The sequence below is a fragment of the Bufo gargarizans genome, chromosome 5 (assembly GCF_014858855.1).
Source record: "Bufo gargarizans isolate SCDJY-AF-19 chromosome 5, ASM1485885v1, whole genome shotgun sequence".
Classification (NCBI taxonomy): Eukaryota; Metazoa; Chordata; class Amphibia; order Anura; family Bufonidae; genus Bufo; species Bufo gargarizans.
The window spans coordinates 147,148,405-147,173,367 of NC_058084.1; the positions used below are offsets into that span (position 1 = coordinate 147,148,405).

General features: G+C 43.4%; 1 protein-coding gene across 3 annotated transcripts in view; it reads left to right on the forward strand.

The window, feature by feature from the left end:
- MTCL1 (microtubule crosslinking factor 1) overlaps positions 1–24,963 on the forward strand; it is a 178,492-nt gene that overhangs the window by 131,782 nt on the left and 21,747 nt on the right. For all 3 annotated transcript variants that reach the window (XM_044293234.1, XM_044293235.1, XM_044293236.1), the window contains 4 exons: positions 3,148–3,267; positions 6,646–6,882; positions 8,100–8,300; positions 17,087–17,254. In XM_044293234.1, the coding sequence (XP_044149169.1) occupies positions 3,148–3,267; positions 6,646–6,882; positions 8,100–8,300; positions 17,087–17,254 (726 nt within the window). The remainder of the gene's footprint in view (positions 1–3,147; positions 3,268–6,645; positions 6,883–8,099; positions 8,301–17,086; positions 17,255–24,963) is intronic.

A 24,963-nucleotide genomic window follows, 5' to 3' on the forward strand; every position in this document is an offset into this window, starting at 1 on the left:
ATACAGCAATCTGAACCCGATTCGCTCAATCCTATTTATTTTTTTAAATCTAAGTACACTTTAATTTTCATGATTGATACACTATACATACAAGACAATACCCGCATCCTTGACGTATTTATAGACAGTAAGTCAATATAAATATTTCCAACCAATAATTTCTACAAATTTTAAGATTTTTTGGGGCTTTATTGCAAAGACATCACTACATTGCTATGATGGTATCCCATTCGGGTATCATTTAACTCCCCAAATCATTGTCCTGCGTGATTCTTCTCTGTGGGTTCACACAGCAACTATTTGTTGCACAGAAATTCTGCAGCCACTTGCAGGACTATGTAAGTGAATTGGGTTTTAACTAGCCCCATTCGCTTAGTTGTAGCTGATTTTAACATTTTTTTTTATTTCCATCATGCTTAATTTTTGCAACTAAAACTGCATGTAACGTACAGGTATTAAGAGGCAAAGCCAGTGGCACTTTGCCTTTTGGTGATCAAAATGGAAGCTACAGTATGTAAAACAACCAAAGTATTACATTTATATTAAGGCCCAAATATTTATATGAAAGAAAAGGTACATGAACTCAAGTAATGTATGTATTTCATATGATGTCATGGTGTCATTTCACATATTGTCCAGACAAAAATATTGAGCAAAATGGTGCCCTAGGGACTGGAATTTGAACATAGTTCTTGGTCGTGCACACTAGAGATGTCATGATTGGTGCAGAGTAGCAGAATCAGGCAGCGCCCTGTCCACGTACCGGTCTTTGAGTACCATTTAATTGTTGTGTAGAACGCTCTTGAAGGATACATTAGTGAAAAAGATGTTTTTCAATCTAAGGAGATTTGTCAAATCTTAACTGATCTCCAAATTTTACATCTCTTGTTTTAGTAAATATTGGGTGATAAGGGTTATTTCCAGGTTACAGATATTGATGACCTATTCTTAGGATAGATCATCAGTATCAGATCATGGGGGTCTGAACCCGGCACCACACCTATGTTATATTGATGACCTATCCGAAGGATAGGTCTTCAATGTATGTATCCCGGAAAACATCTTTAAGAAGATTTACTAATAAAATTGGGCCAGAATTCCAGCTCAAATTAAGCAAGAGAAAAGACCCTGTCACATGGGACCACTCCTGATTACTCCAGTACATGAATTGAATGGATGTCGCTGAGTTGAGGTCAGTAATTTGTATGTGAATACTCACCCTCATTTTCCCACTGCAAACCTGTAATGCTCTGAGAAGACCATAATAAAGAGGACCCCAGGAGGACTCTGTTCATTACACAGCTGGTTTGTGGGCACACAGTGGGGCCAAGGAGTGAGTATAGGCATGCTCATTAGATAGAAGGTGGTTTAAGAGCAGTTGGACTAACATCTAGTGAACCTTCGTTTCACAGGCTCATACGTTTTACTCCTCATTGGCCGTTACAGTTGTTCAGACTGCCCATACATGTCCAATAAAACTGGGCGATGGACAAAAGATCTTTCTAGGAACATTCTCTCAAAGAAAGATTTTTCATTCACGAACGAGAAGATCTTCTGTCCAACTATCACATGAAGAGGGTCATCAGTCCGCTAAAAAATTGTCTGACATTAAATTTCAACCAACGAATGTTTTGGTTGAAGTGGTTTGCTTTGATCAACTTTAGACTAATGTGTATGGCTACCTTAAAGGGCATCTGTCAGCAGGTTTGTAGCTATGAAACTGGACGACCTGTTACATGTGCACTTGGCAGCTGAAGGCATCTGTGTTGGTCTCATGTTCATATGTGCTCTCATTACTGAGAAAATTATGTTTTAATATATGCAGATGAGCAGTGTAATGCCTCATTCACACGTCAGTGATTTCCAGTGATTGTGAGCCAAAACCAGGTGCGGCTCTAGACACAGAACAGGAGCAGATCTTTCCCTTATGTCCGATATCTGTGGAGGCTGCACTCCTGGTTTTGGCTCACAATCACTGATGGGAAATCACTGACTAAACACTGACTGTGTGAATAATGCATTAATGTGGTCACACCTGCCTGGCCCTGTCAGTCAAAGTGCAGAGGGCACTGCAATTGCGGAGAGAGCTGAGCCTCTAGGTGTAAGGTCAACGCCCCTGTTGTTCCTAGAGGCTCATTCACATGTATTAAAACATCATGCTTCTCATCAATGTGAGCACATATGGGACCAACACCGATGCCTTCAGCTGCCAAGTGCCTATGCAACAGGTCAGCCAGTTTCATAGGTACGAAGCTGCTGACAGATGCCCTTTAAGTTTACACTGCCTAAATATTAGACAGGATTAGTAGATCATTGTATTCTAGTGAATAACTAAATAATACCCTACATTAGTATTTTATGATGTCATTACCTATGGAGATTCAACAACTAGAACCCCACTAACTCTTTCTATGGGCTGGTTTTGTTCCACTGCAGTTGAAGAGCAGGCTATGCATGTATGGCTGTTTTCCACTGAAATTAACCTGCCAAGACATCTCTCATTTAGTTAAATAGAGAGCAACTGAACATGCATGGAGATCAAACTATAGTGAGAAAACCCTTTTATTCAAGCGTCTTAATGTATAAGAATCAGGCCTCATGCACACAAACGTATATTCTTTCCGTGTCCATTTCGTTTTTTTGGCGGACCGTATACAGAACCATTTATTTCAATGGGTCCGCAAAAAAAAAACTGATGTTACTCCGTGTGCATTCCGTTTCCGTAAGTCCGTATTTCTGTTCCGCAAAAAAATAGAACATGTCCTATTATTGTCCGCATTACGGTCAAGGATAGTACTGTTCTATTAGGGGCCAGCAGATCCGTTTTTTGCAGACCGCAAAATACATACAGTCTTGTGCATGAGCCCTAACTGTAGAGTAGCTGAGCAGTATTGGTTTCATCACTTATTACCAGATATAAAATTACACTAGTCATAATATTATGATGGAAGCATTCAGTTAGAGGAGAGACTTCCATATTAATGCAGCATTATTATGAAATTGCTCAGTTCTGAGAGCTTTCTTTTGACTGGTGTTATTATCAAGATGTTTGCTGTGTCATACGAGCTGCTTTTGTATCATTATTATTGTACGATGATGTGTTATTATCTATAAGTAACACTGTGTAAAATGTTCTGTAATATTCAGCTCAGCAATCATCTGTCACCTGAAAAGAATTCAACTCTACGTGAACTACAGGCTATTCTTGACCAGGAAAGGAGACTTCACCAAGAGGAGCATGACAAAGTGACAGACAGGCTAAGTCAGGTATTATATGCCTCTAATCCACCAAAGAAATAGAACACTAGAAAGCAGGAAAAAGTCTAGAAGGTGGCATTACCTTTGTTTTCCACGGTATCTCTCTTTTGTGTGACTGTTGTGTTGTACTATTAGCTATACAATGTCTTAACCACTGGTATCCTACACAATAATGCAAGCGATCGTTTTAAAACATTTCTTTACTTTTCTCTTCCACCATCACCTTCATGGCTGGAAGGATTTAAAAAAAATGTTTGTGTCTAGACCATTTTGTTATTTTTATACTAGACACTTGTAATTATGCATTCAGATTTACTTTATTTTCTTGACATTCAGATTTTTATATATTTTTTTTTTTAAGGTTCGTTCTTCACTCTTTTATTAGGCACATTCTGCCTTGACCAGGGTCTTCTAGACATTAAAGCCTCATTCACACGTCAGTGTTCCGTACATGTTCTCCATGGACAGTACACGTCCCCATTCATTTTGATGTGTGTATTCACACATCAGTGTATTAGCACGGTCCTTGGGTCCATTTTTTTTGGCAAGGATGCATGCTCTATTTTGCCCGTGTTCACGTATCCATCACGCCTATTATAGTCTATGGGTCCGTGCCATCCGTGTTTTATCCTTGTTTCACAGATCATTTGGAAGAGATGCTTTGAAAATTATTCAGCTGTGCAGAGTCAGTGAAACATGGATGGCACACAGACAGCAAAAAACGGACCCATGGATCCATCACGGACATCTTCACGGAGACATCACTGACCACTTTTTCACAGATTTAAGCATGGACACGGATGTGTGAATGATGCTTAACTTTGAGTTGGTTTTATCATACGAAAGTAGCATTTTAACTTGCCTTAATGGTTGTTTCCCTTTAAATCAAATATTCTAGGCCTTTGGTTCCAGACCTGTGCTAGAGTTACAGCGATCCCCCATCCCCCCCCATATTTTCATTTACCTGATCAACGGTTTTGGGGAACCTCTGCCATTCTCTTGTCCTCTATTAGCCAGCCTCGTGCTTGGCAATTTTTTTTTACTAATCCTGTCTAATATTTAAAGGGAACCTGTCGGCATGAAGTGCAATGTGAGCTGTCCTATCAGTGATTGACAGCTATATCTGTATACACAGTCATACAGGAAAGGCTGTCCATCACCGATAGCACGCCTCCTTGACTTCTGAGCTCAGAATGAGCAGGAATTTAAATGGATAAAAAACAAGTTATACTAAACCAGAAAACTATATACCACTCTGCTCAGCTCCTCCTGCTCTATAACATGCTGCATACAGCTCAAACACCGTATTCAACCGGTTCCCTTTAATGTAAACAGACTAAATAGTCTAATTATGTACCAGATATATCTCAGTGTCTTATGCTGTTTGATACATTTAGTGCATCTATAGACACCTTTGTCTACCTTTTATACCACCTATTCGTTGTCTGACTTTGCCAACATTTTTGCTCAATTTTAATGCATATTGCCGCATCTCAGACCTCATGCAATTTGGAAGTGTTAGTAAAGGTCTTGATGGTCGATTATATGATTGTACGTCCTCCAAATAGACCTGGGTCTTAGGGCTGATTCACATCTGCATTTTAGGCTACTTTCACTCCGCCGTTTCTGGGTCCGCGGCCCCAAACGGATCAGTTTAGCCCCCATGCATTCTGAATGGATAAGGATCTGTTCAGAATGCATCAGTTTGGCTCCGTTCTGCCTCCATTCCGCTCTGGAGGCGGACACCAAAACGCTGCTTGTAAGTCAGGATCCGTCCTGACTTACAAAGTAATTCAATGGGGGCGGATCCGTTTGACGTTGACACAATATGGTGCAATTGTAAACGGATCCGTCCCCCATTGACTTTCAATGTAAGTCAGGACGGATCTGTTTGACTTACACTTAGTCTTACTTTTTTTTGATAGAGTAAGGCCTCATGCACATGGCCGTCGTTTGGGCCTGCATCCAGATGCGGACCCATTCACTTCAATGGGGCCGCAAAAGATGCGGACAGCACTCCGTGTGCTGTCCGCATCCGTTGCTCCGTTCCGCGGCCCCGCAAAAAAATATAACATGTCCTATTCTTGTCCGCAAAACGGACAAGAATAGGCAGTTATATCAATGGCCGCCCGTTCCGTTCCACAAATTGCGGAAGGCACACAGGCGGCTTCTGTTTTTTGCGAATCCGCGGTTTGCGGACCGCAAAAAACTGCACAGTCATGTGCATGTAGCCTAATGCAGATGGATCCGTTTTGAACGTATACCAGCGTTTGCATTATAGGTGCGGATCTGTCTGTGCAGATACCAGACGGATCCGCACCCAAACGCAGGTGTGAAAGTAGCCTAACTGATCCAGAAGCTGCCCTGGCAGAGGAACAGTCTGCTCGAGTTCACTGGATTTAGCATACCCGGATACGGCCGTGCAAAAGGCATCTAGCATTGATCTGGCCACTTTCCGACATAAGTTTTGGCTTTGGCCAGACTTAAAGGGAACCTGTCACCGGGATTTTGTGTATAGAGCTGAGGACATGGGTTGCTAGATGGCCGCTAGCACATCCGCAATACCCAGTCCCCATAGCTCTGTGTGCTTTTATTGTGTAAAAAAAACGATTTGATACATATGTAAATTAACCTGAGATGAGTCCTGTCCCTGACTCATCTCCCATACAGGACTCATCTCAGGTTAATTTGCATATGTAGCAAATAGGTTTTTTTTACACAATAAAAGCACACAGAGCTATGGGGACTGGGTGTTGCATCTAGCAACCCATGTCCTCAGCTCTATACACAAAATCCCGGTGACAGGTTCCCTTTAAAGCTGTGCATAAAGGACCTTTTGTTCTGCTAAAGCCAGCACTTATGCCGGCGAGCAGCCAGATCACCACCGGATCCCATTATAGTCAGTGGGTTCCAGCAGAACAGCCCCTGGATGAGTTAAATGCAGATGAGAATCAGCCCTTTGACATCTTGGTTTTCTGTGTATTGTGCTAAAGCTTGCTATAAGTCGTCGTCGCCCCCCCCACAAAAAAAATATTAATATGTATGAAAAATAAGACCACAAATAAACATATTAAACTGCCCCCCCCCCCCAAAAAAAAAATATATTTTTATATATATATATATATATATATATATATATATATATATATATATATCTCAAACGCATCTGGTAACACCAAACATTAGTACAAGTTGTGGAAAATGATAACTTTACTGTTTACTAGGGATCAAAACATGAAACATTATATATATATATATATATATATATATATATATACATTAAGTAAATTGATTATCTTCTATAATAGTGATTTTAAATGCTTGAAGGTTGGTTATAATATATCATAAATCCCAAGGGATAGTAACATTTGTTTTTGCATCACCCAGCTGGAGGAAGAACATCTAAAGAACATTCGAAGGAAGGACTTAGAGGTGCAGAGCCTCACGCTGCAGAATAAGTTGGAGGAAAAAACATGGGGTCAGGAAAAGAGCTTTCTCCAGCAAGAGCTGAGGAACTTCAAGAAAAATGTCTTTGTTCTCTATGTCAAGTTAAAGTGGCTGCTGGCACATTGGCAACAATGCAGAAGAGTGGGAGAGGAGGAAGTGGGAGATGAGTTACTACAGGTAGATGTCCTCTGTGTACTGTCGTATGGTGCCAGTGCATCTAGGGATGGAAATCTCTGTAATAAAGCACTCATTTGAACTTACCACAAAGCATTTACAGTATGGGCCCATTGAAACATGTGCATTATAAATTTAAAGGGGTTGTCCGAGTGTTTAAAACGGATGATCTATCCTCAGGATAGGTCATCAGTATCTGATCGGTAGAGGTCCGGTGGGCGCCAAGTAGCTGTATGAAGAGGCTGCAGGGTCCTGGTGAGTGCTGCGGCCTCTTCCTAGGCCAGTAACCTCACTTTCATTGGTCACATGGCCTAGATGCAGCTCAATCCCATTCAAGTGAATGGGGCTAAGCTGTAATACCAAGAATAGCTGCTACCCAATGGACAGCTGCAAGGAGGTGTGAGCACAACAGCCTCTTCAAACAACTGATGATTGGGGTGTCAGACCTCCGCCAATCAGATAAAGATGACCTATCCTGCAGATGGGTCATCCATATTCAACACTCAAAAAACCCTTTAAAACACATTTTCTACTCTTCTACTTGTAAAGTATCTACAGTATGTACACCAAGCCATGAGCCACACAATCTGTTCTCAGCATACCGATCACATATTTGCAGGCTGTTATTTTGCTTTTATAGTACCTATATAGTGATTTTAGTGGAATGGTCTGTGATTGTATTATTGCTATTCTAATATAAAAAAAAAATGGTCTTAGCTGACATTTTAGGCTAAATAAGTAGATCTTAATGGCAAACTTTTAAGGCTACATGCCTTCACTGGCTAGCGTTGGACATACTTGCCAACAGACTTGAGATCACAATTGCAAAAAGGGAGAGGTTTCCCTAATGTGCGCTAAAAGGGCCGTTTCTATGCTTTTTGGGGTGCTTGCAATTTATTCCATATATTTTATTTATTTTTTCAATTGTTGGTAACTTTGCATTATGTAATACAGACAAAACAGTACCTGAAATAATGCAGCCTTGCGTTGTGAACTTTGGCACTCGCTGTATCTGACATACACACAGTATTTATTTGTCCGGCCGAAAGCTGGGATATATGTCAGAAAGCGGCCAGATCCCGCAGGATCCCATTACAATGAATGGAGATCCAGCGGGACAAGGCCGGGCTGTGTCAGATATGGTTTACTCCGGCAGTCTGCTCTGGAGTTCACAGCGCATACGTGAACGCGGCAATATGTGAACTGTTGACTCTTTGCAGATTGACCAGCTAAAGGTCCTTCCTGAATTTGCCGCACACTTTGACTTCAGAGAAGGTGATCCTGACTTGGAAGAAGTGGAGGAGGAGGATGATGATGGAGTCTTCGCCTTAACAGATTATCCCCAACATTCCACAGCAGAGCACAGCCAAGACCTCAGCCCTCAGCTACAGACAGCTGAGATACTCCAGCATCAGAAGCAGGTACTGTAGTGTTCACCGCCTGCATGCTGCAACTGGACAATAACATGTGCAGGCCTGGTCTATATAGGCTTCATAATAAATACATGGGGCGAGATTTATCAGAACGGGTGCAAAGGGGTGCCCATAGCAACCAGTCAGATTCCAACTTTCATTTTCCAAAGGAGCTCTGAAAAAAAAAAGGTGGAATCCGATTGGATGCTATGGGCATTTAAAGGGAACTTGTCATGTGGATATTTGATTATAATCTAACTAATTATATACAATCATTAACTACTAAAATGTACCTTAGATATATTCACTTACTGGTGTGACCGATGGTTACCTCATAATATACACAAAAAGATGCTGCATGCTAATGAGCTGATTCGAGTCCGGCGTGATGTCATTGAGTCCAGCGTATATTTAATTCAGAGCTATAGCCACTCCCCTGCCCACCTGCTGCTGATTCCTATGGAAACAAACTGTCAATCAGCAGCAGGTAGGCGGGGAGAGTCAGGAGCTCATGAATATTCAGGACTCATCATTATCAGCTGGAGCTTTTCAATACAAGATGTTGGCAGATTGACTGGGTCAATTAAAGAAAGTGACCCTGCATTTTGCTAAGAGAATCAGTCACTTATTTATGTTGCCCTAAGGCCTCATGCACACGACCGTTGTGTGCATCCGTGGCCGTTGTGCCATTTTCCGTTTTTTTTCGCGGACCCATTGTCCTATTTTTTTGACGGACAACGGTTCACGGACCCATTCAAGTCAATGGGTCCGTGAAAGAACACGGATGCACACAAGATTGGCGTCCGTGATCCGTGGCCGTAGGTTACTTTCATACAGACGGTTCCAAAGATCCGTCTGCATAAAAGCTTTTTCAGATCTAAGTTTTCACTTCGTGAAAACTCAGATCCGACAGTATATTCTAACACAGAGGCGTTCCCATGGTGATGGGGACGCTTCTAGTTAGAATACACTACAAACTGTGTACATGACACCCCTCTGCTGCCTGGCAGCACCCGATCTCTTACAGGGGACCGTGATCCTACAATTAACCCCTTCAGGTGCGGCACCTGAAGGGGTTAATTGTACTATCATATCCCCCTGTAAGAGCTCAGGGCTGCCAGGCAGCAGGGGGCAGACCACCCCCCCTCCCCAGTTTGAATATCATTGGTGGCCAGTGCGGCCCCCCCCCCCTCCCTCCCTCTATTGTAATAATAGGTTGGTGGCCAGTGTGCGGCCCCCCGCCCCCCCTTTCTCCCTCTATTGTAATAAATCGTTGGTGGCACAGTGTGCGCCCCCCATCGGCCCCCCCCCCCTTCCTCCCTCTATTCTAATAAATCGTTGGTGGCACAGTGTGCGCCCCCATCGCCCCCCCCCTTCCTCCCTCTATTGTAATAAATCGTTGGTGGCACAGTGTGCACCCCCCATCGGCCCCCCCTCCCTCTATAGCATTAACAACATTGGTGGCCAGTGTGCGGCCTCCCATCCCCCCCCCCCCCCCCCCCCCGGTCATTGGTGGCAGCGGAGTTCCGATCGGAGTCCCAGTTTAATCGCTGGAGCTCCGATCGGTAACCATGCCCTGGTTGCCATGGTTACTTAGCAATAGTACAATAGTAGAAGATTCATAGTTACCTGCTGGCTGCTGCAATGTTCGTGTCCGGCCGGGAGCTCCACCTACTGGTAAGTGACAGGTCTGTGCGGCGCATTGCTAAATGAACTGTCACTTACCAGTTGGTGGAGCTCCCGGCCGGTCACGAACATCGCAGCAGCCAGCAGGTAAGTATGAATCTTCTACTATTGTACTATTGCTAAGTAACCATGGCAACCAGGGCTGCAGTAGCTTCCTGGTTGCCATGGTTACCGATCGGAGCCCCAGCGATTAAACTGGGACTCCGATCGGAACTCCGCTGCCACCAATGATCGGGGGGGGGCGGGATGGGAGGCCACACACTGGCCACCAATGTTGTTAATGCTATAGAGGGAGGGGGGGCCGATGGGTGGCGCGCACTGTGCCACCAACGATTTATTACAATAGAGGGAGGAAGGGGGGGGGCGATGGGGGGCGCACACTGTGCCACCAACGATTTATTACAATAGAGGGAGGGAGGGGGGGGGGGCGCACTGGCCACCAATGATATTCAAACTGGGGAGGGGGGGTCGGCCCCCTGCTGCCTGGCAGCCCTGATCTCTTACAGGGGTATATGATAGTACAATTAACCCCTTCAGGTGCGGCACCTGAGGAGTTAATTGTGCTGATCACGGCCCCCTGTAAGAGATCGGGTGCTGCCAGGCAGCAGGGGGCAGTCTTGTACACAGTTTGTAGTATATTCTAACTAGAAGCGTCCCCATCACCATGGGAACGCCTCTGTGTTAGAATATACTGTCGGAAATGAGTTTTCACGCTCTAACTCATATCCGACAGTATATTCTAACATAGAGGCGTTCCCATGGTGACGGGGACGCTTCAAGTTAAAATATACCATCGGATTGGAGAAAACTCCGATCCGATGGTATAAAAGGGACTCCAGACTTTACATTGAAAGTCAATGGGGACGGATCCGTTTGAAATGGCACCATATTGTGTCAACGTCAAATGGATCCGTCCCCATTGACTTGCATTGTAATTCAGGACGGATCCGTTTGGCTCCGCACGGCCAGGCGGACACCAAAACGACTTTTTTTTCATGTCCGTGGATCCTCCAAAAATCAAGAAAGACCCACGGACGAAAAAACGGTCACGGATCACGGACCTACGGACCCCTTTTTTGCGGACCGTGAAAAAAAACTGTCGTGTGCATGAGGCCTAAGTTAGGACACCATAAAACTGGTGACAGGTTCCCTTTAAGCCAGTTTCCCTGTATGCTGTGTCCCCAATGTATATCTCCAATAGAAAACAAATGCATTGTGAACAGAGCCAAAGTCATGCATTCGGGTGATTTACAAGGAACAGCCGCATGATTCATTTTACTTCTTTCCTGTTCATGCTTTCAAACAATGGTTTCACCTTTAGGCTGTAATAAATAAATCCCTGTGTGATTGAAGGGTTAATGTAATCCTTCTCCTTTCTGGACAGACAGCTTTGCCGTCATATTAGACGCAGCTTGGACACCAGCAGAACAAGTCTCAAGGGCTTTAAAGCGGTGAATCAGAATCGGTCAGGAGGTTTTACTGAATGAAATGCGCTAATCTCTGATTGTGTGTTCAAGTTCTACAATCCCCTTTTGTTAGAAGAGTCACCTAAAATAAAGGGATTGGAATCTCCAGCCATCAGCTTTAGGCCTCTTTCCCGTGAGCGGATTTTCCGCGTGGGTGCAATGCGTGACGTGAACGCATAGCACCCGCACTGAATCCTGACCCATTCATTTCAATGGCATCAGTTCTGCGTTGCATTGAAAATGCTGAATATTCTATAGGCCTCATGCACACAACCGTGTGTTTTGCGGTCCACGAATTTTGGATCCGCAAAACACTGTTTCCGTGCGAGTTCCGCAATTTGCGGAACAGCGGGCAGCCATTAATATAACTGCCTATTCTTGTCCGCAAAACGGACAAGAATAGGACAGGTTATATATTTTTTTGCGGACCACGGAATGGAGCAACGGATGCAGATAGCACACTGAGTGCTGTCCGCATCTTTTGCGGACCCATTGAAGTGAATGGGTCCGCATCCAAGCTGCAAACACTGCGGCTCGGATGCGGACCAAAACAACGTGTGCATGAGCCTGTATTCTGCGTTTTTCATGTAGCCTTGGCCCCATAGAAGTGAATGGAGCTTCAGTGAAAAACGCATTGCATCCGGAAGCAAGTGCAGATACAGTGCGTTTTTCACTGATGGTTGCTAGGAGATGTTGTTTGTAAACCTTCAATTTTTTTATCACGCATGTGAAGAACGCATCAAAACGGATTGCAATCGTACAGAAAAAAAAACTGAACAACTGAATGCAATCGCAGACAAAACTGACTGAACTTGCTTGCAAAATGGTGCGAGTTTCACTGAACGCACCCTGAACGTATCCGGACCTAATCTGTCACGCTCGTGTGAAAGAGGCCTTTATCTCCAGGGGAATGTGACATCAAGCTATCAATTCCTCTGCAGTGCCACCACAGGTGACAAAAGTCACAGATTATGGTGCCATATTTGCACCATAATTGCAACTTTTTAGGCATCTTGACACTTTCCGGTGGAAAGAAAAGGGGTGAGGTTTAGCAGAAGAGGTCGCCCACCGCATTTAGGCTGAGTTCACACGAGCGTGACAGATTAGGTCCGGATGCGTTCAGGGTGCGTTCAGTTAAACTCGCACCATTTTGCAAGCAAGTTCAGTCAGTTTTGGCTGCAATTGCGTTTAGTTGTTCAGTTTTTTCCGCGCGGGTGCAATGCGTTTTGATGCGTTTTTCACGCGCGTGATAAAAGGTTTACAAACAACATCTCCTAGCAACCATCAGTGAAAAACGCATTGCATCCGCACTTGCTTGCAGATGCAATGCGTTATTAACGCAGCCCCATTCACTTCTATGGAGCCAGTGCTGCGTGAAAAACGCAGAATATAGAACATGCTGCGATTTTAAAGCATTGCAGAAGTGATGCATGAAAAAAAACGCTCATGTGCACAGCCCCATTGAAATGAATGGGTCAGGATTCAGTGCAGGTGCAATGCGTTCACCTACTGCATTGCACCCACGCGGAAATCTCGCCCGTGTGAACGCAGCCTTAATATAATTTTCACGCCAGCGCAGGGAGATCAAGACTGGCACATGGATGCGCCATTCTTGAATAATGTCCCTATCTGTCCTCCAGAGAAAGAGGCAGTCTTTGTGGTCATTCCATGTTCTTGTTAACTAATGTATGTCTCAAATGACGGCCCCTCCGCTGTTGACAAAGAATGCTACTCTAGTGTATTAAAAAAAAGCTTTATAAACTGGACAACCCCTTTAAATGTAGTTCAGATATTTTTTCTTTGCCTATACTTTAATATTTGTAAATCTGCATCCTGATACTTATATGCAGTAGTATTGTGCCACAGCCTTTTCCTGTTACCTACCCAGTGCTAACATAATCTGCAGCACTGTACAGAGGTTTTCATCAATTATTGTATCTTAATGGGGCTCCAATTTCCCAATCTCATACACACAAATTTAGGACCAATTTCATAGAATTAAACTATCAGTATATGAGTACCGAGACTTCATGCTGTGTGTCCCACACCACTTCCTGTAAAGGCTCATGCACACAAACGTATGTTCTTTCCGCTTCCGTTCCGTTTTTTTAGCGGACCGTATGCGGAACCATTCACTTCAATGGGTCTGCAAAAACAACGGAAGGTACTCCATGTGCATTCCGTTTCCGTATTTCCGTTCCGCAAAAAAGTAGTGCATGTCCTATTATTGTCCGCAAATCATGGTCTGAGGCCCCATTCAAGTCAATGGGTCCGCAAAAAATACGGAACGCACACAGAACACATCCGGATTTCATCTGTATTTTGTGGATCCATACTGTAGAAATGCTATGCCCAGCCCTTATTGCTCATTTGTTTGGTGATTAATAAGTTATTGTTTCCGGATATGTTTTGTGGAATAACGGAACGGAAGAGGACTTAAATCAGAGAAAAAAAAACCTCAGATACGTAAAGACAGATCTGAGAAAAACAGACCGCAAAACAACAACAGTCGTGTGCATGAGCACTAACTTTGTGCATACCTTTACTTTATAACGTTAGCTTAACATTAGAATCCCTTTAAATAGTGTCGGACTTTAAGGCCCCATGCACACGGCCGTTGTTCACGGCCGTGTGCGGGCCGTGGAACCGCGGCCTGGATCCCTCCTGAGAGCAGGAGCGCACGGCGTCACTGGTTGCTATGACGCCGTGCGCTCCCTGCTGCCGGCACATTACAGTAATACACTGGTATAGATCATACCAGTGTATTACTGTATTGCGGCGGCAGCAGGGAGCGCACGGCGTCATAGCAACCAGTGACGCCGTGCGCTCCTGCTCTCAGGAGGGATCCAGGCCGCGGTTCCACGGCCCGCACACGGCCGTGAACAACGGCCTTGTGCATGGGGCCTAAGGGTATGTCGACATGTGACGGAAAAAATTGCAGAAAAGTCCACTGAGGATTTTGTTGCAGATTTTGGTGTGGATTTGCCGCGTATTTCACCCTTTTGCTTTGCAAAGGGCAAACTCTGTATTGGAGACCAGAACAATTTAACATGCTGCAGATTTCGAAATGTGCCCTGAAGGTCAATTTATTGGCTGATATTTTCCACAACATGTAGATGAGATTTCAAAAATATCATCTACTTAAGGTGAGTTTGAATCACCGTTTAGCTTTCCGTTCTTCTGATCCGTCAGAATATGAGAGAGGAGAAAAAAACAGGATCCTGTAAAAAAAAAGGATCCTGTTGCATCAGTTATTATACGTTTGAGGCCTCATGCACACGATCGTGCCGTTTTTTGCCGTCCGCAGATCCGCAAAAAACGGAAGCCGTCCGTGTTGCCTTCCGCAATTTGCGGAACGGAACGGGCGCCGGCAATATAAATGCCTATTCTTGTCCACAAAGCGTGGACAAGAATAGGACATGTTATGGTTTTTTTTTAGCGGTGCCGCAGAACGGAGCCATGGATGCAGACAGCACACGGAGTGCTGTCTGCATCTTTTGTGGCCCCATTGAAGTGAATGGGTCCGCATCCGAGCCACCAAAACGGCGGCTCGGATGCGGACCCAAACAACAGCCGTGTGCATGAGGCCTGAGATCCGTTTTTTTAGATGGAAACAAAAGTACTGCATGCAGGATTTTTTTCCCCGTCTAAAAAACGGATCTCAGACGGGAAAGGGCTCAAACGTATAACAACTGATGCAACAGGATCCATTTATTTTTTTTTATTTTTTTTTTCTCTCTCTCTCTCTCTCTTCTTCTGATGGATCAGAAAAACGGAAAGCTAAACTGTGATTTGACCTCAGGCTTAGCTGGTACTATGTTCCGCTGCAGATTTTTCTGCCCAAAATCCTGCATGGAAAATCCATCAATATCTGACCGGTAGCAGTCCGACACCCTGTAGCCCTGCTGATCAGCTCTTCTGTAGTAGCTTGGGAGTAGTGAATGGGAGCAGCATGTTGGACGAAGCTGTGTGGTTCCTGCATCAACTTCCAGTGCCTGAGCTACTGACTTTAGGGAGGGGGTTGCCACTTAAGTTCTGCTAATTTACAGATGTCTACGAACTACAGTCCTGATCAAAAGTTTAAGACCTCTTGAAAAATGGCAAAAAATCATATTTAGCATGGCTGGATCTTAACAAGGTTCCAAGTAGAGCTTCAACATGCAACAAGAAGAAATGAGAGTGAGACAAAACATTTTTTTGAGCATTCAATTAATTGAAAATAACGATTAAACTGAAACAGGCTGTTTTTCAGCTGATCAAAATTTAGGACCACATGCCTTTAAAAGGCCAAATCTGTGCAAAGATGTGGATTCATTGTCATTTTCTGTCAGGTAGTCACACTTTGTGATGGCAAAGGCAAAAAAACTCTCCCTTTTTGACCGTGGTCTCTCACAGCGCGCCATCGCTGCTGAGGTGGGACGCAGTAAGACAGTCATTTGGAATTTCTTAAATGATCTTGAGGGTTATGGAACAAAAAAGTCAAGTGGAAGACCCAAAAAAATTTCACCAGCACTGAGCCGGAGGATCCAATTCGCTGACCGTCAAGACGGGGCTGACTGCAGCCCCATAACCATCAGACGGCATCTGAGACTGAAGGGCTTCAAAAACAAAAAACTTCTTCAAAGACCTCGTCTCCTTGAACGCCACAGAACTGCTCGTTTGGACTTTGCAAGAGAGCACCAAACATGGGACATTAAAGTGATAAACGATAACGGCGGAGCTACTAGTTACTGAGTTCATGTTTGGAAGTTGGATTTCTGTTTTTGCGGGGGTTTAGTTTTTTTTGGGAGGTGTGGTCCTAAACTTTTGATCAGCTGAAAAACAGCCTGTTTCAGTTTATTCGTTATTTTCAATTAATTGAATGCTCCAAAAATGTTTTGTCTCACTCCCATTTCTTCTTGTTGCATGTTGAAGCTCTACTTGGAACCTTGTTAAGATCCAGCCATGCTAAATATGATTTTGTGCCATTTTTCAAGTGGTCTTAAACTTTTGATCAGGACTGTATTACTGTGCATAAAATGTATCTGTGGTATAAGATAAGGGACTAGGCATTGAAGTGACCAAACAGGCGGTGTTTTACCGTCATAATGTGTCAGCAGGTAAAAGCATTTGTCCCTGTACTATTACACCTAAAACTACTACTAATTTCTGAGTAGCCATGTATATACAGTATAACATTCAGATTAATATAAGAACACATTTTTATGAATGTTTTAATTTTATGTCACAAGTAATGAGTTACCTGTAGTGTGTACAAAAGTGAAAATGATATTTTTGCTTAATAACCATTTCATCTCAAGAAGATCACTTGTGTTAAAAATGTGGCTGAATGAAGACTGCCAACAACATCTCCTTGGGGACTGTAAAAATTGACATCTTCCAACCACAACACATTCACCCTTCCCAGGCCAGAATGTTAAGCCTTGGGGATAAAGAGGAATTCATTATTAAAGTAATCAGTGAGATGTGATAACCTATGGAAATCTGTACCTGTAGATTAGATACAATAGTAGATACATTATATTGGTTACATTTTATCACTATGGATAATGTACTAGTAACATTGTAATGTAATTCCCTTGTTTGCACAGTTAACTTTGTTGCATTGTGAGATGGTTTATCTCTAACCATATATTCTTTTAGGCGAGTGAAAATCGTCGCCTCCTTGCTGCATTTAAGGGCTTATTGGATGATTTCCGCTCTGATCTCCGGGATGAAGCAGAAGACAGACATGAAGTCCAACAACAGTTTGCTGAGGACAAAGCTGCTTGGGAAGTGGAGAAAACAGAACTTAGATGTCATCTGGAGCAGGTATGGAAACCCATAATGTGGAGAGTATACTATTAAATGCAACATGTGAATAATGTATACTTGAGATGACCATAAACATTAGATACTGGATAAAATTTGCTGGTAATTGAATGTGCATGGGGGAAGGACAGGGGTTTAGACCAAATTTGGCTGATGTACATGGCCTGAGGACACGAGACGTGTGTACAAGTGTGCACATGTTTGTGGTGGCCCATAAATTTTGGTTTGGCACGGGATTAAAGATTCCGCAGTCTAGCAGGATAAAGCCTGGTCGTCAGCCCTTGACCACAGGGGAGAAGATAGAAGCGGTTTATTATCACTTCTGCCCTTTCATGTCACCGTGTTGCTTCGTCTGTTAGGCACAACAATCATGTGATCCCTGGGTGTTCTTGGGCAGAGCAGAGCTGCTGGGTCTTAGCAGATCCAGATCAGCTCTGCATGTGTAAAATACCTCCACAGGGGCTTTTTTCCCCTGTTACTGGGGCTCCTGTGGCTGCTTCAGTTACAGTGGAAAAGTACAAAATATAAAAAAAAAACATAAATGTCCCCATTATGACCAGTTGGGAAACATATGTGCTAAAAAATATATTAAAAAAACGAAAAAAATAAAATAATGAATGCAAATAAAAAGAAAAACACCGGCCAGCTAAAACTGTCACCCCTTTTTCATATTTCGAAACCACCCACACAAAATAGGGAATCAGTTTTCTGAAGTTATTTTGCAGACAGTTTGCATATTTAAAGAATAAGGGACTGTAGTTTGGAAAAAAAAAATCTTTACAAAAACATATTAATAAAATACTCTATGTGTCACATAAACACTGCAAATATTATTTTGGTACTCCCCCCAAAAAAGCATAATCATTAAACCACCTACGCTAAATCACAAAAAGGTTTCTGGTCTTCACAGAGGTTTTTCCAGTATTTTGATATTGATGTCCAATCTTCAGGATAGGCCAGCAAAATTAGATCAGCGGGGGTTGGACACCCAGCATTAGTTCAGGCGCTGGACCTACTGTATGTTTCACCCTATATGACGCACTTAGGTGCATCAGTTCAGACACCCAGACGTCAGCTCAGACCCCCAATGTAATTTAGACTTAAGAACAGACCCCAATGTTAATCAGACTTCAGAACAGACCCCCCCCCCCCCCCCCGCCCAATGTTAAGTCCCTTAATCAGACCTCCATGTGAATGACACTGATTCAGACTTCAGATCAGACTTCAATTAGTCCCCCAAACAGACCTCAGATCAGACCTCCATTTGAATAACCCCCAATTAGACCTCAGATCAGACCTTCACCTTACCTCTCCTGCTCTGGACACCGCCGCAAGCTCTTTGCATTCAGCGCTCTTCTTCTTCTTTCTGCCGTGCGCTGTGCTTTGACATGCACAGCATGAGGTCACAGAGCGCCAATGTCCTCACACTGTGCGCAGTCACAGCACAGCAAGCGGCCGAGGAAGACCCGGAAGAGGTGAGTACAGAGCCTTTCTGCATTCTCTGCTTCTCAGTCCTCCTGTACTAATGAGCGCTTTAGTAGTCGCACCATAAGACGCACTGACATTTTCCCCCCACTTTGGGGGAGGGGAGCATCTTATAGAGCGGAAAATATGGTAAGTACCGTATCTACACAGCTCCATCCATTGTGTATTGTACAGGACAGCTCTGCAGTAACATACATAGTGGACGGAGCTCTTTACTTCCGGTGCCTAACTTACTTCCAAACAGCTGATCAGCAGTGGTGCAGGGTGTCAGACCTCTGCCAATCTTAAATTGAGGGCCTTTCCAGAGGATAGTTCCATCAATATCAAAATACCGAAAAACCCTTTTAAAGTTCAAAGTTGTAAGTAGCAGAAAAAGAAGAATCAGAAGAGAAGAAGGAGAGAGATATGGGGCACACAGTAAGGGTCCTATACGCAGCAGATATTTTTCATTAACAAGTGGTGACGATCAAGCAAATTGTTTGCATTCATAAGATGTTCAGTTACACAAAACAATAATATCTAAGTATTTTTTTTTCTGTTTTCTTGTTTTTGTGATTGCTGCTCTTTTGCCTCTAGAGCAGGGATCAACAACCTTCGGCACTCCATCTGCTGTGAAACTACAACCCCCAGCATTCACACTTACTCAGCAATTCTCCCCTAAAAGTGAAAGGAGGATTCTGGGAGTTGTAGATTCAGAACAGCTGGAGTGTCAGAGGTTGCTAATCCCTGTAAAAGATTGCCAGTTTCTTATTAAACAAGGGGATGTGGCAGCGACTAACCTTTCAGTCAGGCAGATCTGTCTGTTGCACACAGAAAACAAATGATCGAACGCTCATGGTTTGGTCGCTGTACACTGTACATGCAATGATAATTTTTCTAATTTGAAAGAATATACAAAGATTTAAATAATCTCTTCATCCAATAGACCCTTAAAATTATTGTCTCCTCATGGACAATGGGGGCATATCGCTAGGATATGCCCCCATTGTCTTATAGGTGTGGGTCCCTCTGCTGAGACCCACACCTATATCAAGAACGGAGCCCCGCAAGTGAAGGAGGGCCCACTGCGCATGCGCAGCCGCCCTCCATTCATTTCTATGGGGCCAGCGAAAATAGCTGAGCGTTGTCTCGGCTATTTCCGTCAGCCCCATAGAAATAAATAGGAGCGGGGGCCGCGCATGCGTGGTACGCTTCCATTCACTTCTATGGGGAGCCAGCTTGGTGGTGGCCGAACTGGAGTCCTCCAGCCACCACGGGCTCTGTTCTGAATATAGGTGCAGGTCCCAGCGGTGGGACCCGCATCTATAAGACAATGGGGGCATATCCTAGCGATATGCCCCCATTGTCTATGATGAGACAACCCCTTTAAGCCTTTTTAATTATTCCATTAATTATTCCATTGTTATAAAGTTACAATACCATCCGTATTTGACTATTCTATGTGAGTTTTTTTTACTAATGGATGGATGATTTTCTTTATTTTTTTTATTTTTATTACTCCATGTATTCTACTTCCTGTATTGGCTCTGTAAAGGGATTGTGTCACCAGAAAATGACCTTGGTGATGTTTGGTGATGTTACTTCTAATTTTCCAATCTATATTTAAACAAAAAAACATAAAATCCTGCAGTTTTCGCAATGGCCACTAAGCCTAATAATAGGGCCACTTCTTGGTCTGTACAGATCACTTTACTGCAGTTACCTGCTTATTTATCATTCTAATTCTCCCGGTAATATCACTTCTGTGTATAGATAAGACAAGATCCACCATTCATAATTGTGATATTGTAGTTTATCTATACTCTCCTTGTGCAATGACCTCTGCACAGGGCACAGATCATGCCTAGAAAACTCTCCCATAGAAGTCAATGAGGTTCTATCCTGACCATTGTGTCTATGGCCGATGGGGCTGCCATAAAGCAATTTTTCTTAATGCTTTCTAAATATTGTTAAAGGGTGTTTTCTTCCAGAAACTGCACCAAACCTTTCTATTGTCTGTGTCTGGAATTACTTTTCAGTAATTGGCTGTGTAGAATGGGGATGAGCTGCAATACCAAACACAACCTGTGGTGCTGTTTTTGGAAGAAAGCAGTCATATTTTTCTAATCCTGGACAACCCCTTTAAGAACAGCTCAGGCAAGATGGCAGCCCTCATAATTGAATAGAATAAATAAATCTGTAATCGGAAAATAAAGACAGATTAGCAAAACAATGGGCCTCATTTATCAAAGCTGTTAACAGGAAAACTGTTTTAGTTGCCCATAGAAAACAATCGGAGCTCACCTTCCATTTTTTTTTCAGAACACTTTAAGAAATTATACGTGAGTTCTGATTGTTTTCTATGGGCAACTAAGACAGTTTTCCTGTTAAGTTATCTGGTTTTAACTGGCAGATAAAATTGTTGGTGACACATTTCCTTTAACTACATTGTTTGTTTGGACGGCAAACAGACTAGCTTGACTTTCTCAGTCAGTCCATTTACTCCGAGAGTGCCCCATGTAGAGCATTGCACATTGCACTGAAGTACAGTGCCCTTCTGTGGTTTTTATCTAGGTCTATCAAGAGAACAGTAGAGCTGTCATGCTTTCATCCCAATTCTGCAATCTACTGTTAGGCCTATTTCACACGGGCGTCGCGGGTGAGGGCCGGATAGGATGCGGGTGCGTTCAGGGAAAATCGTTGCGTTCTTCTGTTTTTCCGTGCAAGTGTAATGTGTTTTGCACGCGTGTGGTACCCAGACCCGAACCCGAACATGGTTATAATAGAAAATAATAGCATTCTTTAATACAGAATGCAAAGTCAAATGTTACTCACCCCATCCACTTTATCGCACAGCCTGGATCCTCTTCTTTGATCTTCTTTAAGGACCTGCAAAAGGACCTTCGCTGATGTAATTGCGCTCACTAGGTCCTGATGACGTCAGTAAAGGTCCTTTTGCAGGTCTTTTAAGAAAAACAAAGAAGAGGATCCCGGCTGCGCGATCAAGTGAATGAGGTAAGTAATGTTTTTATAATTTTTTAACCCTCAATTGACATTTGACTTTGCATTCTGTATTAAAGATCGTCGCTCATCCCTCGTCTTTTAGCAACCATCCGTGAAAATCGCATTGCATCCGCACTTGCTTGCGGATGCCCAGCCCCATTCATTTCTATGCTGCCTGCGTTATGTGAAAACTACAGAATATAGAACATGCTGCGATTTTCACGCAATGCACAAGTGATGCGTGAAAACATTGCTCATGTACACAGCCCCATTGAAATAAATGGGTCAGGATTCAGTGCAGGTGCAATGTGTTCATCTCACGCATTGCTCCCGCGCAGAATACTGGCCCCTGTGAAAGGGGCCTTATACTAACATGTTGTCCTCACAGCAGCAGTAATCTGGCAAAAGACTACCTATCTTTACATGGTGTCACAAGTGCCACTGTTCTGAGCGTACCAACGTCAGTGGGAGCGATTTAGGGACGTTTTTCAGTATGGCCATTCGCTGGTGCCACTGCCCTGTGTATCATGGTGCCAGTTTCTTGTGGGTGTGAATGGTACCATTCTGTTTGTATCCCTTCCCTTTTCAATATAGCAGGGGTTAAAAGCCTTTTTTTGCTTTTTGGGTGTATTTGTGTGTCTTGCAGGGTTAATGCCTCTTTCTGTTTGTGTGCACCCAAGTGTGTTTTGGGCTAATCAGCTCAGCTATATGTTCAGTAACAGCTTCGGCTGTTCTGTTTGCCTGTCCAGTGCTCACCAGTCTATATGTTTGTTCAGTGTCCATCCCAGGAGGTAGCAGTCTGGTCGCTAACCCGTAGCGAAGTCTACATCCCAGGGAATACCAGAGAGGCACCAGAATAATGCCCTTAGGGTTTGGCCCAACGTCAAACCCAATTTTTGGCACAGTAGTTCCACAGCCACTGATTCGTAACACAAGTTTTATCTGTCAATGCTGACGGCTACGTTAGGACAAGATTTTATATTTAATTTTTAATGGTATAGTAATTTTTTTCTATTTAATATTAAGTTAAAATATACCAATTTATATACTTCCTAAACTTTTTAGTTTTGGAGCCAGTGGCTCCTATGTCAATTTTTTAGTCTGGAGCATTGCATCACACTTGTTCAGAGAGTGCCTTCCCAATGAAGCTTCTTGGTGTCCATCAGACTGTTTACTGGTTGCAAAATGTTCCTGAGATTAGGCAAATAAAAAACTGAATATGTCAGGACTTGAAAACCTAAACATTTCTCATCTAAAAATGTGGCTGCCTGCTTGGATGTGCCTACAGGGAAAAGATTAGTGAGACAGAGCAAGATTAAATGGAGATTACAATTGCGATTAACCTCATTTCTCTACTTCGAACCAAAGTGCACTGTGCTAGAGAATAAATCTTTTCAAAAAGCTTATACACAGTTACATCTAATCTCCAGCTTGTAACTATGTGAATTCTAAGGTTTTAGCTGTCTTTATCCAGGGGTCTTGTATCTTAGTTTCCCAATTTGTTGACAATGTAGTCTGGAGTTTAAAGAGGTTTTTGGCATCTCAAAAAGTGAGAATGTATCACTGATTATGCCTTTACTTTCTACTGCCGTCTCCCCCTGTCACGAACCAGTGGGTGTGAACCCACTGTGCCACGTGACCAACCTCCTCTAAGGGCGTTGTCTAAGCGAACCCCTCGTTCTTCACAGTGCACCAGATGGTGGGGATAGACTTTCCCGAGGGAAACACCAGGTTGCTACCTCTTTAGGAGGATTGGCACACGAGATAGCTGGTCCAGGAGAACCAGTGGGTACCAGTGCAAGGTACCAGAGGTACAGACAAAGTCAGGACCAAAGGACGAAGTCAAACAAGCAATAGGCCTGGGCAGGCAGCACAAGTACAGGCCAGGCAATCCGGATCGCCAACAGGAGAGTCGACGCAAGCAGTTAGGGATCAAACAGGTAGCGGAGTCCAGAAACAGAAGCACGGGTCAGGTAAACAGGAACACAAGCAGAGATAACAGCAACAGCAGTGGAGGAGCAGCTTATCATGGATGCTGTGGGATCATTCTGTTGCTCTTTGATGATTTCCTTGTGAGTTGATGGACTGTGTTGTCATCAGTAATAATGTGCAGATCGTTCTATGCACTAACCTGGTGTTTGCATTTGTTTTATGCTGTATTTTCTTTTACACTCTGGTGACGAGCGCCTTTCCTCTGCAGAATTCAGTATGGTTGCTTTGGTGACATGAAGTTGCTTGTGAGAAGCGTACTTGCAGCTTTCGGGCACTGTCGTCATGTATTTATCGGACTTTTCAGATGTATACAGGTTGTTTGTTCCCAGCAGCAGGTGATTTTGTAATCAGGACACTGCACTCAGGATTTTACAATTGCCCTTGGCAGCCACTTCATACGGACAGGTTGAAATATGTCTGTGTGGAAGAAAGATTAGTAGGATGACTACAATATCTGGAACAAGATCTTTCAATGCAAAGAGTAGACGCTGGCCACTAATGAGATGTTTGGAGTATAAATCACTAGTTTTACAGAAGTCTGGGTGTTTCCCGAGACAGACATTGCGTCTGCTCATAAGATGATATCATATTTTCTCAATTTTACCATGTGCAGTATTCACTCTGTAATCTCAATACAATTCAGTTGTATATAGCTCTTAGCTTACATGTATGAGTGAGGAAAAATTGCTACTCTTTTTATGAAGTGCTTGCACTTTCAATCCTTTATTTGCAAAACATTAAAAGCAGTTTCTAGGCTCGCAGGCCTGTGTTTCTGAGACGCCGAGTTGTAACCTACTAATTTATGTGTAATTTCTGCAAGATACGCCACATCCGTGTGCAAGTAGTGACAAATCAGCCTGCAAGACCCTGCGGCATCCTCCCATCATCCTCCCCTACAGCATACCGACCATCATGTGTCAGTCACCACCATCACCAAGCAGTGGTAGAGCCTCCAACACAGACGTGAACGTAGCCTGGGAAATCATTGGTTCGCTGTGGGCAAGAGAGACAGTTTTTCTTGCTGATAAATGAGGCCAATTGAGTTATTTGTCTTTGAAACTAGAAAGGAAGAAGCTGTTCATTTTATCGGGGTGCCCAGCAGTCTCTAGCCTGTAGCCTCCACCACAAAAATTCTGTCACGTGTCCAAGGGCGGTGACCACCCACTGTAAATTTACAGCAGGATGTTACAATTTTGTTTTCAGGCTCCACTAATTTCTACATAAATCAACTCGAGACCTTTTGTATTGAA